Here is an 18,964-nt window from a genome sequence, read left to right on the forward strand (position 1 = left end):
TAGAATAGGGAAAACTTAGTCACTACGACTTTTCCCCTCAATAAGTTCCTCATTTGCTGCTTATTAATAGTTAGCAAGGTAAGTTTTTAAGTTTAGGTATTGGGATGTAAAATAAGGTCGTGTAGAATAAGGCATTAATATGTGCTTAATTAGTACTAATAAATGGCTAATATTCTAGTAATATGTTTGATGATAAGCAGCTAGTTAAGAGACCCTAAAATAAAGTGTTACCGAAATTAATTGTAAATTTTAACAGATATGCTCAAACTTATCTGTACATGAGAATCATAAGAGTCATTTCATTAGCCTAATAAAAGCTGGTTGGCTTTTGGGATGAATTACCTTAGGAAAGCCGCCATGTTGAGATCCTATGATCAGCCAATTCTCCTTAATACCCCCTTGAAGGACTTTTGCTTTTGCATGACGCTGCATCCTCACCAGTAGGTGTCAGCATAAAGTTCAGGAATACTGACCACATTAATTAAAGCTGTTATGTATGTTATACACAATATAAGCAATATAATTTATCTAACTTGTTGTTAGTAAACTCAAACAAGTGAATATATTGATGAAATTAACAGTTGGATGTGCCAGAACTTTCTTCAGTTAAACAAGGCACTGCATTTGGAAACAAAGATGAAGTTCTCAAGTTGAATTCATACCTTGACTCTAGGGGTTTAACAACTAAAAATCAAGTCAAGAATCTTGGTGTGAATCTGGAGACAGACCTTAGTTTCAGTAGTCATGTCAAAGCAGTACTAAATCAGCATACTATTATCTCAAAAACATTGCAAGAATGTTTTTTTCCAGTCAAGACTTGGAGAAACTTGTTCATGCCGTTATCACCAGCAGGGTGGATTATAGTAATGGTCTCCTCACCGGCCATTAAAGAAGACCATTAGACAACTGCAGCTCATCCAGAACACTGCTGCCAGGATCCTGACTAGAACCAGAAAATCTGAGCATATCACACCAGTCCTCAGGTCCTTACACTGGCTTCCAGTTACATTTAGGATTGATTTTAAAGTACTTTTACTCATTTATAAATCACTCAATGGCCTAGGACCTAAATATATTGCTGATATGCTCACTGAATATAAACCTAACAGACCACTCAGATCATTAGGATCAAGTCAGTTAATACCAAGGGTTCACACAAACAAGGGGAGTCCACTTTTAGCTATTATGCCACCCGCAGTTGGAACCAGCTTCCAGAAGAGATCAGATGTGCTAAAACTCATCTGTTTAGCTGTGCATTTATTGAATGAGCACTGTGCTACGAACTAACTGCACTGCATTTTATGTATAATCATTTTCTATTTTTAACTGTTTTGAATTCATTATAAATCAATCCGTTTCAACGTCAATCAGTTTCGAGACCATTCATTTCTTGGTAAGTACCATGTTGGGATACACGCAACCGTGTTTGTATTTGTGCAAAAAAAAAAAAGTCCCACTGTAGATGGAGAATAGTGTTTTGATATCGTTTGTTCAGTATACTACTGTACATGTGCACTTTATGAAATGAGACTCAGTAATTCACATGTTTAATAGAGAACTGTTTTGGATCAATCATGACATAAACAGTCTTAACATAAGCAAAATCATGACCTATATATAGTGCAAAGGCAGTGTGATCATCCTGTAAGATAAAGTAGCTAAGCACCAGTTACCCACAAACCAACATTATATACTGTCACTTGCATGTGTTCCAGCATTTCAATGTCAACTTAAAACAACAATCTGCATTATTTCGGGAAAGCTTTTATCCAGGCTGAAGTGCAATTTAAAGTTGTATGGATGGTTTACTACAGCTCAGGTAATGTTTCAAGTGTCAATTACTCAAGTGACAGAAATAATTAACCTAGTCTGCCCATTATCCCAACACAAAATATTCCTTTTTAAATGTACACATAATATTAATAATAATAAAAAAAGCTACTACAAAGTAGCAGTGTAACAGTGCTTGCAGCATTTTTCACCAGTTATATTGCAAACCTTCAACACTGGCATTAGCAATAATGCATTCAAGTAAACATTACTGTTGCACATCTTCAAAGCCAAAATGTATAATTTTTGGTATCTGAAAATATTTTCTCCTATCCCAGTTTAATATGCAATGACAGTTTAAACAAGCCATTGAGCATGAGCATCCCAGCCAGCCTGACATAACAACCTTGGCAATAGTTAGGGTTAGGACTATCTGTTAGTCTGACCATTGAAAGGTGGATAATAGTGCTTAAGAAACCTGTTTGAAAATACTTATTTGTGCAATTTTTGCAATTCCATTTGGTCAATAAAGTGGTGCAGAAATGACACGCTTTAGCTTCAACATCATTTCACTAGTTATTTCAGTACTTATTCTTGTGTATTAAATTTCCAACCCTTTGAATGAAACGGCCAATTCTATTGTCGTGTCCCTGCGTCTGCTGGTTTGTATAACTGCTATGGTCATTCGTGGGCTGTCTTCTTAAAAAGACAGAATTCCTTGTTTTCTCGTTTACGTGACTCTGTGCAGGTACATAGGCAGGCTGGCCTGCTGTGGGACTCCTGCTTTCAAACGAGCAAAGCGGCTCAAATCTGCTATACAGCCTGTTTACTGGTACTTGTTGCTTTGACACCAGATTCGATCTGGTTAGTGTCGAGTTTGTCTTCTCCTTCTGAGAAATGACCGTGGATTGCTCCTGTGTTTTGGAAGTCTCTGCATTTGCAGGCGTGTGAGAAGGATGAAGCTCTTCAGTGCTAAAGCGAGGCGCAGATGCCTCTCCCACCAGGCCAGGAAATTGATTCTCAGCTCCAGGGATCTTCCCATTAGCACGCTTCAGACTACTGCTCTCAGTGGACTTGGTGGAATTGGCAGTGCTACCCTGGTATTTCTTGCCTTGCGCGGTGTCATCATAATCTGAGATAAGCGTATCTGTGCTGCTTCCCATTTTGAGACTTTCTGAGTTCTTTCCTTTCGGTGAACTGTCCCCCTTTTGTGGGATGTTTAGAAGGGATTTTATTTTCTTGGTGCTCCTTTTCAAGAAGCGCTGCGAGGATGCGCTGTTTGGTTTCGAAGGCTGACTGTCCTCCGTGTCCAGAAGCGTTTCTGACACAGTCCTCGAGGGAGGCTCTTGCCATATGTTTCCTGAGGTAGTTTTGCTCTCATCTGTCTTTTGGAAATCATGATGTGAGACGGACCTCTGGTCCTCTTTGAAATTTGGCGTGTACGCTGCATTTCTAGGATTCTCGTTTGCAGACATGTTGCAGATTTTCTGTCTTCTAGGTAAAGAAGCGTGCATGTAACTTGAGGGCTCGTTAAAGTCACTGTTATATGTATTGCACCTGGGATCGGCCAAGCTGTGCCTTTTGTATCTGTCATCTTGCTGGTAGTCATGCGCGTTGTGTGCAAATCGATTTTTGGCTCTGTTTAAACTTGCATATATTGCATTCCTTCCGGAGCTATAGGATGTGTTACTTCCTGAGTTTTCTAAAATCTGTAAACTGCGCCTCTTAAGCATGTTGTCATCGTGCTGTGCTGTCTGATTCCACTGGGTTGAGGAATACATCTGAGCGTTTGACTGAATTTGTGCCGGATCGTGGTTGGAGGACGCTGAGTTTTTGGAGTAGCTGTTCATCTCTGGTTGTTCCGGTATGGTGGATGTGAAAACAACCGATGACCTGATGCGAGAGTGTTGCAGAGGAGCCATTTTGTTCTCCTCAAATTGGTCCAGATTATCGTAGTTCTCGCTGTAAGGTGCGTCGTTGCTGTTGTTGAGGTAAGACTCTATCCTCCATGTCCGAAGGAAGGACTTGGAAGTACTTGCTAAACTGGGCAGGTTTTGCCTTATGTTGAGAATTTGTTTGTCCTGGCCGTGGTAAGACTGCCGCATATTTGAGCCTCTGAACATCGGGTTGATGACGTAACTTTCGTACTGGTTGTCCACGTTGTTGGAGAATCCGCCATAACGGTTGCTCTCTGCTGCCACGTTCCAATTACTAGAGCCATACTTGGGCAATTTTGTCAGATACACAGGCTCCTGCCGTTCTCCTGCGTAGCTGTGTCTTTTGTAAAACTCTGATGTGTCTTGAAGGAATCGAGCATGCGGTGTAACAAGTGGCCTTTCTTCAACCTCTCTCAGTGCCGAGAATCCTGATCTCCTTTCACAGGTTTGCCGGTAAACAGCATCAAGCGTGTGCCTTAAATGATCTTTCCTTTCAAAGGGGTTGCTTGAATGATTCAGATATCCATCCATTTTGCCATTGGGCTTCGTCTCACACTGGTTCACACTGGCAGTTTGAAACTGAGCTGGGACTGACGATCGAGCGTACAACGTTCGAAATTCCTCATCGTAAGTCTCCACTAATTGGCCTGTTATAACCTGAACCATGCTGAGGTTGATCTTCTCGTAAGACCACATGAAGCTGTCAAACAAGAAATGAACATAAACATAGTTATTAAATCCTGTCCTAGCAATATGCAAATGTGTTGGAATGCAGTTTATCTTGCGTAAGTTTTAAATGACTGCAGTCATTAAAAAAAAAGAAAATGCTTCTGTTTGTTGACATACGTTTAATATTTTTGCAGTCCTTATATAAAGTGGCCCAGAGAAGTATATGAAGTATACGACACATTTACGGGAAGTAAAAAACACATTTTAATGCATTTTTAAGCATGAATGGCTTTGGATTATAATGCAATAGCCATTCATTTTCATTTGAGCAAATCCCCTCACAAAAATCTATACACATAAAAAAAAGAAAGTAATTATTTATTTTTATTTCTATTATCATTAAATTAATTAAAAATAACATAATAATAATACAAATGCTGCCTCACCTGTATGATCCAAAAAATACTTTTTGGCTGTCAACAAGAAGAAATTTCTGCCCCATTCCTCCATGGAACTTTACCCCAGATTTGCAACAATATTCCTGGCCTTTCACTGTGCGTATCCTCATATTCTATAGCCAAGAAAAAAAAAGGAAGAAAACAAGATAGATATAATTTAGCAAGAAAACAGGCAAATAAAAATATGCAAGTATGCATATACGGCATGCTGTCTGAGGGGAGGGCTCTGAGCTTGGAATTTAGACAAAGCCCAGAGAACTCCCTCACTATCCTAAACTGGGATAGGAGTAGTTAGGTGGAGGAGGGATGCCATAAAAAGTTTAGTTGACTGTAAATGTAAGTGACTGCTTGATTGTTTATATTATTGGAAACTGTAAACAATATTATCAGCCAGCCAGCTATATAATGAAATGTACTGTAGATGTATAGTACATCCAAATTTACCTGAATACATACTCACATAGTGCAGTATATACTATATAGCAAATTTATGGTGCTTGATTGATCATTTCGGTACAAAATGTAAGCTATATTATCAATATATTTGAGGCTGGATGTATAGTATATGCAACTATACATAAGTTTTCTTACTCTTTGCATTTTTTACATCATTATGGTACAAGATAATGTTATTTAAAATCATCGTGATAAACAAGTTAAATCAAAAGTAATCCAAAAGTAATCTGATTATATTACCTAAAATGTGTTGTAATGGATTACGTTACTGACTACAATTTTTGTCATGTAATCTGGAATCAGTAACGGATTACAATTTGTAAGTAATCTACCCAGCTCTGTAAATTGATTATCTGAATGTGCTCTAACTGTGCTAAAATGATTAATTATCTGAACTGCTCCTCCCAAGCTTTGTTAAGAAAACATCATGAAGTACCACAATCTCTGTGTAATTAAGAAATTTGGGAACACTTAAGATTAGGGAACACACAGAGTTTGCCCTCAAAAGACTGCAAATTTGCTGATCATTAATAGTTAGTAAGGTAGTTGTAAAATTTAGTTATGGGGTGGATCTAGAATATCCAGAATATGCCATTAATATGTGCTTTATAAGTACAAATAAGCAAGATTATAGTGTTCCCTATAATCTAAAGTGTTACCAGAATTTAAATTCAATTTAAATTAGTCTTGTTCTGAGAGAGTTCTCAAAAAGTAGAAATGAATATATGATTGATTGTCCTTATATAATGAATATGATCATTTCTTGCTGATGTGACAATTCTCTCTTACTATTCCTCCAACCACCTTTTTTCATTCTGGTTTGTAAGATGTACTTTTCATCCAATCAATTCCCAATGAACAAAGTCCCGTCCAGTATTTTATTCCTACTGGATATCCTGTGTTACTCAAACATATATTTGGTGTTTCATGTTGATTATACAGAGACATTAAGTCTGTTTAGCAAAAACAAAATGAAAGGCAAACAAACCTCATTATTGCTTTGCAAACAAAGATAATGACAGTAAGTCTGTCTGGTGAGGCCAAGGGTCCTTTCTTATCACTACTGCTAAAGCGACAAAGCTGTTACAGTTTATATGTACCATCTGTGTGCACCCAAACAAAACTAATGACGATGGGCATGTCATGTGCAACTGTAAAATGAAAGTTGCTTGTGTCCACGGTGAAAAAAGACTAAAATTTGAGGATCCGCACCAGGTGCTGTTGCTATGCTGTGTAGTGACATTTGAATATAGAGTTCACAGACATTCAAAAAATGTCAGTAGCAGAAAAATACTCTGATGATGACACTCTGATGAGGTGTGGTGAGAATCTTAAAATCTTAATTGCAGCTTGTTTTTCTTAAAATAATAGTCAATACCCTGTAGGAAGAAGTGGGAGGGACAGTGTTTCCAGTTCATAGCTTCTTTATATGGCTCGTCATCAGTACATGAATATTTCCAGGTGTTGTCACATTTGACAAGAAAGTCCACGTGATTAATGGTTAACTGATCTTCATACAAAGAGCAAAGATCGTATTTAGTTGAAATTGATCAGGAAGAAAAAATAATTGAATTTTTTCCGGTGGTTATGTATATGTATAAGTTTCTCAAAGAACAGCTCTTTCATTTCAACAACTTTCATTTCCTTTATCGCCCTGAACAAAGAACAAAACGTTCTGAGAAACGAGAGCTCTGTAAAAGTAACAAGAGTAACAGCATGACAGCTTTGCAGATTACTGTTGACGTTTTGTTTTACTTATGCGTTCTGTCAGTCAAATTTTTACATTGACATCAGCCCCAGCCATCAGCTAGAAGAATGTAATGCAGACAAATGAGGAAATCTGGTCGCACACAGGAATCAAATATATGTATCTAATAACAAAAATCGCATGTGTTGCTCTTGACATCTGCATTTTGAAGCTCTTGAATCAACATGGTCACTGATATACAGTTGCTGTCCCCCGGGAACGTCCTCCTCAAGAGCTTGAAAGCCGCAGCTGCATGATGTGTGTTCAAGTGATTTTGGCCAGTATAAAATCTGTTTCTCTTAGGATGACAGAAAGCCTTTTTTTACCTTTGGTTGTAGCAAATGTAGGTGTGTAACTGATGTTTTAATTATTTATTCATTCATTTATTTGATCATTTTCATTATGCCACAGAGAACAGGGGTGCATCAAACGGGAGTAGCATCGTACTGTGTCTCTCTTTCTCTTGTGACTTTGAGAGAAAAAGACTCTCTTGGCTGCTTGGTTAATGTTGGAGCTTGAGATAAACTGTGTGTTTTTCACAAGTACATTTGATCATGATGCAAAAGCCATGACGAAACATGCTACATGGGGAGACATGTAAAAACTGAGCTTCATCTTATGACACTGTTCCTGCCGTTACGTTTGCAGTCGCTTCTTCTTCGGCCATTGACCCTTTAATGTTTTGCTTTTAGTGTGGCGTTCTGGTCAATGCACTTCCATGGTGAAAATAACCTCTGTTTGAATTATTTTACAAAATTTAAGAAATGCTAATAAAATTAGCCTGCAATCATTGCAAGGAATTTTACAAATGAAACTAAACTGCACCATGTTTATAAAATGGTCATTTATTAAAGGGGTCATTGTTTATGATTTCACCTTTTTAACTTTAGGTAGTGTGGCTGTTTGGTCGTAAACAACATCTGCAAAGTTATGACGCTCAAAGATTAGTCCAAGGGAGAAATAGTCTTTTACAGAATTCACATTGTAAGGCCTACAGCAAACGGCTGGTAGGGACTACAACGAGCTACTTCCTGGGTCAGTGACATCGCAAACCCTGAAATTGACATAAACCCCGCCCCCACGCACAAGAGGTGGGCTGCTTTAAGCCTTCTACACACTGCACAATTTTAGCAATCCTAAAACATCATTATAAATCAATCTGTTCAACATGGATCTAATAAACTTGTATGACATGCATGCAATACTGTACGAGGATGACACCTCGTGACACGTACAGCAGGGTATGATGCAAGTTACTAGGAATAAAACGTCATTAGCATGTGCTAGTTGTAGTGGTGAACAAAAAGAGCATGATGAAGCACAGTTTGGCAGTTGTACCTTTTAAGTTTGCTAAAAAAGAAAAAAAGGAAGCTGCGAAAGAGGATGTTAAAAGCGTTTGAGGTAAGCAGTTTTAAGTTTTAGAGCCATGTCGCGTTGATCAACACACCATTTTATGTTGCATTTTTATTGGCTGGTCAGTAAACGTGGGTCATGGCAGCAAACACAGTGTGCGATGATCATGCAGAATGTTTGACAGTGAAAATATATTTGCAGGCTATCTTTGGTCGCAAGGCCTTGACAACAGACTTCTCTGGACGGCTCTACACACTGCATGAGTGTCAGCTGTCGAAAGATTGGCATCGTGAAACAATCATGGTGATTTCTGTGAATGTGGTCTTAAACAGTGGTCCTATATCGTACAGTGAGAGAGGTTCGAAGATGGCCGTTGTCACAGTCTTACGAACAAAAATATCGCCATTGCACACACAGTGCACACACAGTCACAACACCATCATGGTATCACACATGACATTGTATTTGTGTGCGCTCATCTCTTAAATAGGGATTAAATTGACAGTTTGATTTTGACAGTTTGTTTGTCACTTCATTTCATTTCCTGTATGTTTCAGTACAGAGAGTATGTTTTGATCCAGTACACTTATTCTGTCTCCGTTAGCGAGTGCACTCAATCGAGAAATCCCTTTCATGCACAGGTTCATACGTTAAGCAATATGCTTCCCTCTTGTCAGTGGTAGAGAGGCGACATATTTGTCTAGAGCGGCACTGTTTTCTTGAGCAGAATGGGATGCTCAGACACACTCAGACCCTCTCAGACTGCTCTGCGTTTCAATGAAATCACACAATGAAACGCAACCATATGCACACTTTCTGATGCAGTAGCACTGTTAGCTTATTAAAAGGTGTATACAAGGCAAAGCCAAAATCATACCACTGGACCAAAGCATAACTTAAGTGTTAACATGAAGGAGTTTTGGAATAATTATCCATCTCTATATTTTATGCATTTAATTTGATATATTCTTTTTTGCATGTTTGTTTTCTAGCAAACATAAGCAAAAAGGGTGTTGATGTAGTAAATTATGCTGTTTTGGGATGGAGGTCATTTTAATGACACATGACTTGAAGGCAAAATACAGTAGAATATGGGCACTTACCCTGAGTTTTTGGATTTGGATGTCTTGTTTTTCTATCATATTGAGAAAGCGTTTGAAGTGATTGTGGTCGAGGAGAATGTAGACAGGAACACCTCTGACTGAGGCATCTACCACTTCTTTAAAGATGTCCACGTCAGTGAAAACATCCATTGCGATTGCTATGACCTGTAGAGACAAAAAAATGAAAACATATTCGAAACGTCAGCATCAGAGGATTTTCAGGCATTCGCGTTCAGATATGATATTCTCTTAAATCAATGACATCCCTGTCAGTTACACAAAGCTGAACAAAGCAGAGGTGCGAACCAGAGGCGTCAGCCCAGAAGCTGCTTCAGTTTATTAAAACGGCACCCTTCGTTTTTCTGCGTATTCAGAAAAACCACATCTAGGCCAATTTCAATAACTTGAAAGGTGGCTTTCATGAAACCGACGGGGGATGATACATATTTTCTTGGGCCTTTTGCCTAACATTAAACAGAAAGAAGTCAGGGGAGAAGATTGTCTGGATTGTATTATATTATTAAAAGGCTTAGTCCTAGCATATGTCTTTCAGGAAGACCGACATTCCTTGATTCAAGCCTTGACAGGTTTGAGATGTTCCGTTAACGCTGAATGATAATGAGTTTTAGAGTAAGTCGTATCTCGTCACACCCTGGAAAACATGTACTGATTACCAAATGATTAATAAAGAATTTCTACAGAATTTAATGGGACCTTGTCAGTATGAACAGTGTTGTACAGCATATAATCTTGACTGAATTTTACAGTTTTGTATTTCAAATAAAGCAATGAGAGGATTCATGAGAGATTTTTACCATGACGAAGGTACCACTCAAAGATGCACAACAGCAATATGAACAAAGATGCTTCATAAAATAAAGCTTGAAAATAAGCAAACCTTCAATTATGCTTGTTTAGCTCATCACCTCTGTACACGCTCACATTTTTAAACCGAGTATATCTTGTTTACTTAGACATAATAATAACTCATGTGTTTTCCTGCATGCTGTACTTTTCATTTATCGCTCACAGAGAGCGTCCTCATGCATTCTTATTCAAAGTGTCTCTTCTCATCCTCATCTTAAGGAGCCGTTCAGCCTTTCTAATTTACTTGTTCGTGTGTCATTGAAATACTGAACAGGCTTCATTACTGTCAGGCAGAATCAAAGCTAATAATATATTTTTACTGCTTTTAAGATTCCTTTGTTCTGAAAACACACGTACAAGTAAACCATATGCTACACTGCTTACCACAAATACAAGTAAACGCTTATAACAGCAATTATGATTTTAAAAGCTTGCTTCCACTCTTTTATGCAAAAGCCCATCAACACATCTACAAATAAAAACGAAGTAAAATTCCATATTCCATTGTATGTTCTATTGTCTACATAAATGAAACCGCCTTCAGTTTTGAATCTTGGCTTGGCAGAGGCTAGTATATCAGTCGATATCATTTGGCACCCTAGATGAGAATCCTCCCCCCAAACACGCCTGACAGGATGCTGTATACATTGCTCAAGAGTTTCATCGCTGTGAGTCGACTCTAGGGAGCACATGTAATCAGAGCGCCAGAGCCACACGAGGTGCAGTTCATTCAGCACACTGAGATTGGTTTAGTAAATCCACGGCCTCGTCAGATGCTGTCCTAGGTGGTCGCCTAATGGGCCTGACTCTGCTCTGCTCTGGGGGGGGGGGGGGGGTATTCTCAGTATCACCATATTATGAATAAATATCTTTAATTTATTAACAAATTATTAATTTATAATGCATTATACTACTATAAGGCACATGTCCAACCTGAAACGGATACATACTATATACTGTATACAAGCAAATCTGAACTGCTTGATTGTTTATATTATTGTAAACTGTAAACAATATTATCAGCCAGCCAGCTATATAATGAAATGTACTGTAGATGTATAGTACATCCAAATTTACCTGAATACATACTCACATAGTGCAGTACGTATATAGCAAATTTATGGTGCTTGATTGATCATTTCGGTACAAAATGTAAGCTATATTATCAATATATGTGAAGCTGGATGTATAGTATATGCAACTATACATGAGTATACTCATGTAGGATGATATATGCTATGTAGCAAATCTCAACAGCATGATTGCTTGTATCGTTAAATATGACTATATTAAAATTTTATAAGAATTAACATCACATGACGATGCATGAATGCTGTAATGTATGCTTACAATTCTGAAAATTAAAAAAAAAAAAAAAAAAAAAATTTCAGAAATCTCTGGATATCAGGGACAAGATTTGGGAGAAATCGGTCATTTAGTTTTTGCATTGTTATGTAGACTGTAGATTATCATGTGATAGTAAGTAATGGTTCACATATAAAGTATGTATTTATTAAGAAACCTTTCAGACTTTTCGCCGCCTTTATGTATTGGGAAGAAACATAAAGTCTGGATTCTGCTGTGACTTCCATTATATAATGCTTAATCAAATGATATGATCACATCCTGTTTTTTTTTTGTTTTTTTTTCTTTTTGTTGTTGTTACAGTGAATTGATGAAAGCCCATTTTGACGATATTGTTCTTAATCACATGCATGTATATCAGTCCGTTTGTGTACAATGTTCATTAGAAGCTCTTAGTCGTGCTTCCTAATTATTAAATGAGCCAGGGCTTTAATCATCTCTCATTATCAAAACACAAAGAAGAATGAATTACTCAGAAAGGAGGCATTGCTGTCTCACTTATTACTAATAAAGACTGCTCCACACCCCAGAAGCAAGGCTTTCTTTGCATGATAAAATATATATGTATATATATATATATATATTTTTTTTTTTTTTTTTTTAATGTGGTAAAGCTTGCTTCTCATAGGCACACCTAGATATTTCTGGCACTTCTGTCTCATCAACTGCAAAGGGAGTGATCATTTCAACAGTGCACATTGCACAACTAGTTGTTTGCTGTGTGTTTGTTCAGCACAGTTTAGCTGCTACTGTTTTTGTGGAGAGGCTGCTGTAATCTATACATGACTGATGCCTGAGGGAGAAAGGGATGTACCTGGCCTTTTCACATCTTTAGCAAGAATTCAAGACGTCACAGCTATGAGGCTGCTTTCAAAAGCCATGATTTAAAGGAAATCAATTTATTGAGGGAATTGTGTGGTGAACAGGCATGGCAGTGAAAATGGTTCACACACTTCCCATACTCCTGTAACAATGCAACGGTTCATTGCTCTGACAGACAGCAATGCTGCTCTCATCAGTGCCTTGTACCAAAAACTTAAACAAGATTATGGATACCTACTCATTAAAATGATTCAGATACAGAAAGAATAAAATCAAACATTCACTACATTGGCGAATTATATTTCAGAGTCAGTTTAAGAGTTTAATTCTGAGGCAAAATTCCAAAAGAAAGAAACAAGAAATTGTATTTTGCTTTCATTTTCATGGCAATTAAGCACATTAAAAAATTAGATTAAATAAATAATAACAATAACAATAAATAAATAAATACAAAATCAGTGGCTCTTTTTTCCTGTCCTACATGTGCATACTATAGTAATTGCATTAAATGTGAAATAATCAGTTAAGTCTGTATAGTTTATTTATATTATTCAGTACTTTATTTGGTTACTGCACTGTAATGTAACCAAACAAATCGAATTGGCATTATCCTAAAGTCGGCATGAAATGGAAATATACTCTAGCTATTTTCTAAATTAATTTTATTGATCTCTGTGAATTATTCATGCATATGTTTCCTTTTTTTTTTTTTGGCCTTGTAATTTTTTATCAAAATGTCATAACTCCAGTGAAACAGATGAAGGACTTCTCCATGCATTTAGCCTACTTAAACCCGGCCCTTGCTTACAACTGACTGCAAGCTCACATTCAGTCATTCTGCAGATGAGAGAACTTTGTCACTTTAATGAGAAAATAGATGTTATGGTATTTAATTTAGAAAATGTTTAGCTATCATTGAAAAAGCAATAATGGGAATATACTTAATTGTTGAGAAAATAATGTCATATTGAACTAAAGATAATTTTATTATTTTTATTTTGATTTTGGAGTGAAATCTAAAAAGCCAACCATATTTTATTTCCTCATCAACAATTACATAGCAGTGCTAAACGCAAAGACAACATTCAATTTAGAGGTAATTAATTGAATGGAAGGCTTTAATTCCACACTGTCAGGCGTCAAACCTTAGCTAAATACATCAAATTGAAGATACACAAAATGATGTAGCTAAAAACAGATTTTATTAAAGCCTTGGAGTGTACTCTGAGAGCCCTATGATGTTTTTATGTAGTGTGAAAACATCGTTTATTTAGAAAGACATGTCTTTGGGGGAAATTTTCTCTTTACTCTGAAGGTAGAAGCTGTCTGCAAGGCTGAACACTGTGAAAAGCACGTCTATATGATAGGTGATTCCACTGAAGATCAAAGACAAATTTTGTATCTCTACATTTAAAAGATCTCGGCTCATATAGCCTTGATCTGTTACTATTCCACCCTGAAGAAAAGCAGCAAGCTACTACTCTAGAAGATGCCCAGAAAATACATTTTCTGAGGCACTGACCTTATTTGAATAAAACAATTTTTAACAAATAATTATTTTTTTTTTTAATTAGCCATTTTGTTAGCTACCTTTGTTTCTTTATTTATTTATTAAATGCCAAACAAACATTACAAACATTAATTTCAATCCAAAAAGTATTTCAAAACCATAAAAAAGCAAGGCAAAAAGTGCTTACTTAAATCTTTGAATCAATTACTCATTCCATGAAGCTTTTGCGGATGACGAAGCACAAGTGAATAAGTGAATCAATAAAAACATGGATACAAATACAACTATGACTTGTAGTGTAGTGCTTCACTGGAATTTGGAAAATAAACACTGACTTGTGGCTTCCTCAGAAGCATAATTCATTGCTTAAGCTTTGGAGCTTATTGTAGGCTTTTAACAGTATTGCTCAAAATCAAATGAATGGGACATGCAAAATCCGACTGTGCACATGGATCACCCCCTGTGGGTTTTGAACCCACAGCCTTTCAATTGCCAAACAGATCGGTTACCACTAGGCTACAATATCATTCAGAAGCTCGGTTTTGTTTCTAGGGCATTCTTGAGCTATGTGCATGTGTGTTTCTTAACTCTGAGCGCAATTCAAAAGCACATGATCTACAGAAGGACTGGTTTCAAAGAGGTGTTTATTTACACCCCTTTCAGCATGCTGTTTTATCAACATTACCTGCTTGGCATCCTGTATTTGTTTGCGGATCACTTCCTTGATAGTGGGACTGTTTTGCCTCGGCGGGTGGAACAGCAGGTCTATGTTGGTCTCAAGCCTTCTGTGCGGGACGTCTGGCCAGCCTAAATCCAGGTTTGGCGGGTCAGTGTCCGAGTGAGTGGGCCAGTATGTGCCTGTGGAGGACGTATCGTCCTGTGGACAGTCCACTTCCTCAGTGTGGTTGCTGGTGGGTGGCTGCACAGCGCTCTCTGTAATATGGTTGATTTCCTCCTCAGAGAGGAAACAGCATATGCCTTCCTCTTTGATGAAATTTCGATAAGAAGCTTCTCCCTCTTTGACCAGGCAGTCGATGGCTAACCGATACGCTTCCTTGTAATGCGGCTGTATGTAATCTTCCGCCTTGAACTCTCCCTTTGAGGAGGACAGCAATGAAAATTCGGATTCCATCACGGTGTCGAGTTGGATTCCTCAAAACACTGTACAGCCTTTGCCACCTAAGAAACAACACACATGATGTTCAGCAATCCTGTACATCAACAAAATTCTGTAACAACTCACCTACATGCATAATAGCATCTTGCATGGATTTCAATTTTGATTTGGTAACACTTTTAATTTGATGGTCCCTTTTGAGCATTCTGTTGACAATTAGTATCTTTGCACCTACATGTCAACTAACTCTCATTCGAGTGTAAGTAGACTGTCTGATTAATATCTGCTTTATTGTGAGGGTGTCCCAACAGACATTCTACTCACTATAAGTAATTTTGCAAGAACATGTCAACTTATTCTAACCCTAACCCAACCAGTCTACTAATACACTACTAACACTTGTTTGTACATGTTACTTCTCGACACTCATTTGGTCTGGAATGATGGATCTCATGCATCAGTACCATCACTCTGAACTTATGTTTTTTATGATGTGTCCTTAAAGACATAATATCCTGGACCCTAGCCCCTTTTTTTCTAGTAAATCCTACCTCCCCTCAACACCACCAACTAGCAACAGAAAGTAGAAAATCGTGTCCATATATATATATATATATATATATATATATATATATATATATATATATATATATATATATATATATATATATATATATATATATATATATATATATGGTTACACTTTATTCCGATAGTCCACTTTAGACATTCTACTAACTATAAATAACTTTGTAACTACATGTAAACTAATTCTCATTAAGTTGCAACTACATGTCTACTAACTCTCAGTAGGGTAGGTTTAGGGTTAGTAGAATAAGTTGGCATATACTTGTTAGAAGATATTAAGCAGACGGTCTACTAATACTCTAATGACTGCTAGTTGACATGTAGTTGCAAAGTTACTTACTGTTAGTAGAATGTCTAAAGTGGACTATCAAAATAATGTGTTACCACACACACACACACACATATATATATATATATAGTGTTTGGTTGGTATTACTAATATTGCTAAGTTATTACTAATATTAATTGTGATAAGTTAAGTAATATTATTATTGTTATTATTATCGTTATTATTATTATTATTATTCAAAACTGTTGCACTGCCTGGCACAGCTGGTTTTGTGATCTCAACATGGTGAGTACCCACTGCATATAGAATAAAAGAGTTTGTATTAGGTGATTGAAATGACTGGAGTCTTCATCTCATATAAGTCTACATCATTTTAAACAGATCTCTCAAGTACTGCGTTACGTGTAATTCATTTCTTTTTATGAGCGCACATTTAAAGCACTGAGCAACAGCAGTGAGCAAACTCTCCAGATGTAACATGTTCTGCTGCTGATGCAACTGTGAGTGACTCGCTGTTCCTATAACGAAGAAGCTGCCCTGTAATTATTTTCCTTCGATTAAAAATGTGAGAAAATGTTGACATTATTGCATTGTGCTGCTTTGTTACTGAGTCGGGCCTATAGAAGCAACTAGAGCATTCCATTTCCAACTTAATATTGTTTGCTGGGTGCAGGACAGTTAGTTTAGTTAATTGACACTAAGTAAGTCTATAAGCCCCAAAGAAAAATAAAGTTATTCCAATCATCTCAATAGTTGAAGAACCCTTCAAGCCTGCTATTGGCCACTTAGACAACACAGCTGTTTGAATCAGTTGCATAAGCTGTAACTGTCACTTTAACAGCTAGTCAGTGGGGGGGGGGGGGGTCAATGACAAAACATCTACTGTAATGTAGTGAAATATTTACGATTCATATGAGGCTTTCTAAAAAATACATACACACATACATACATAAATAAATAAAAATTATGTACTTCACCTTCAAAGAAATTAAAATTCAAGACCGTTAATGAAACAGTGGGCACAATAGTCCTTTATAATGATGTGCGGTTTGTCAACATTAAGGATTTGATAATATATTGTGAAGTAAATATTAAAATCAATTAATCAATTAGTGCATATTAATAGAGTTCTTCAGAAACAACCAGGTCATTCATTTGGAAAATAATATTTGCTCTTTCTGTTTGCTGATCGCAGGACAGTTAGTTATAGATGGTATATCTACAAGTTAAGAAGGACAGGTGAACAAAACAGTAACATGAAGAGTTCATTTGCGAAAACAGATTACTCCGTTTTTAACAATTCTCAGAAATCATGTTTTTTATTGTGCATTCCAATTAATCTCAATCAAACTGCAGTTGGGTTATTTTGACAAGGATAACAAATAACTCAAAATCTTCATTTGCGTTCAGGTGAAAAACACACACTAGAAAACCTTGATGCCATTAAATAAAGGCGATTTCCCAGAATCCATCAAGGGTTATCCTGTTTCAAATTCATCCCATCAGGCAAAATTAATGAATTAAACTTGACTTGACTTGATCAGCAGGTGCGGAGATCTCCACAGGCCTAAAGCATTCACAAGGGGTTGGCATTCAACACTTAAAGTCATTCGAAGCCCCACCTGCTCTGAGACGCTGATTAATACGCTGACTGAATAACAAAGGCAGTTTTAGTCAACCCAAACTAAATAGTTCTGTGAGAGAAATTTGTTACTACAATAACAATATGTTTTATTGCTGTAGGATTTTGCTGATTAATATTATATATTTAAAAGATCTTGAAAATGTATTTTGCTTGCAAAAGCACAGTTTCATTAAACACTTAAGAAAGAAAATGAGAAAAAAGCTCATTTTGAGAGGTTCCAGGAAACTTTTCAAATATTTGTTCATCTTAGAGATCATAAGACATCAGCACATTCCAAAGATAAAACTAGAACTAAAATCCATATAAATCGTTTGTGAGAACCCTATTTAGTTCATTGTATACTGTCTCAGAACTAGTCCGTCACAGTGTCATGCACTAACATTGTGAAACGTATCTTAAAATATGCAAAATCAATACAGGCAGACATATTGCAAAGTAACCTCTGTCATCTGTACTCTGCAGCTTCCTTTCACTGGCTCCAAACAATTTAGTATTTTAGTAACACTGAGCATGACATTTAAGGCTTTGCCATTTGTAAAAAGTTACTTACTTAAGAGGAAATCAACATGCTGTGTCTCTTAGCATTCTTATCCGGTGTTGTACCAGAAGAGATGAGGTATGTCACAAGCTAAAGGAGATTTGTTAGTCTCTGGAAAAAAAAAATCCCTGAATGTGTCTGAACAGGAGAAGTGCTGAGAACCTGGTGAAGGGTGGGGACTCAAGTTTTCACATGCAAATAATGAGAGGCAGTAAACCTGTCTGACATACCGAAGACACGCCTCTTCCCCTCTATCTCTCGTCCTGTGCCTCTATCCTTCCAAAGAGTTCATAGTTCACTGAAATAAAGTTGACAGTTTCTATTTCTGACAGAGTCTATTGTCTTCTCACTGACAGAGGAGATTTTTTGTAAATGTGACACGTACAATGTTTCAGTGACTTCTTTCTTGTTTGCTAAATCAAGTCCTTCACAGCATGTTGGTCTTTTTTTTATGAATGCATTCATTTATATTTGAAGGCATGTTTTGATCTATCAAAACAGTCCTGACACTATCTATGCACTGTAGTCTTCAAATTTCCAGACCTCCAAAGATCAAGGAGACTGTCAAGAAGCTTCTGGGATGAATGCGCTTGCCATAAATGATCACATCTAGACTTCAGTGGGGTACGCTGCTTATTCCACAGTCCTTTAAGTGGAAGGAACACAGGGGGTTTTCCTGTGGCCGGTTTTGTCAGTTTATCCCCATACATGCGCTTTTGTAAGCGAGCAT

The 18,964-nt window shown here is 37.0% G+C and overlaps 1 protein-coding gene across 1 annotated transcript; it reads right to left on the minus strand.

The window, feature by feature from the left end:
- Positions 1 to 1,530: 1,530 nt before the first annotated feature.
- Positions 1,531 to 18,370, minus strand: LOC306882068 (protein FAM83B-like). Its single transcript, XM_079436514.1, has 5 exons — positions 18,247 to 18,370; positions 14,743 to 15,236; positions 9,494 to 9,658; positions 4,823 to 4,947; positions 1,531 to 4,407 (listed from the first exon to the last, which is right to left on the minus strand). Exons 2-5 carry the CDS (start codon positions 15,187 to 15,189, stop codon positions 2,352 to 2,354), a joined length of 2,793 nt encoding a protein of 930 aa, XP_079292640.1. The 5' UTR covers positions 15,190 to 15,236; positions 18,247 to 18,370; the 3' UTR covers positions 1,531 to 2,351.
- Between the last annotated feature and the right edge of the window lie 594 nt (positions 18,371 to 18,964).

Source organism: Barbus barbus (assembly GCF_936440315.1).
Source record: "Barbus barbus genome assembly, chromosome: 16".
Lineage (NCBI taxonomy): Eukaryota > Metazoa > Chordata > Actinopteri > Cypriniformes > Cyprinidae > Barbus > Barbus barbus.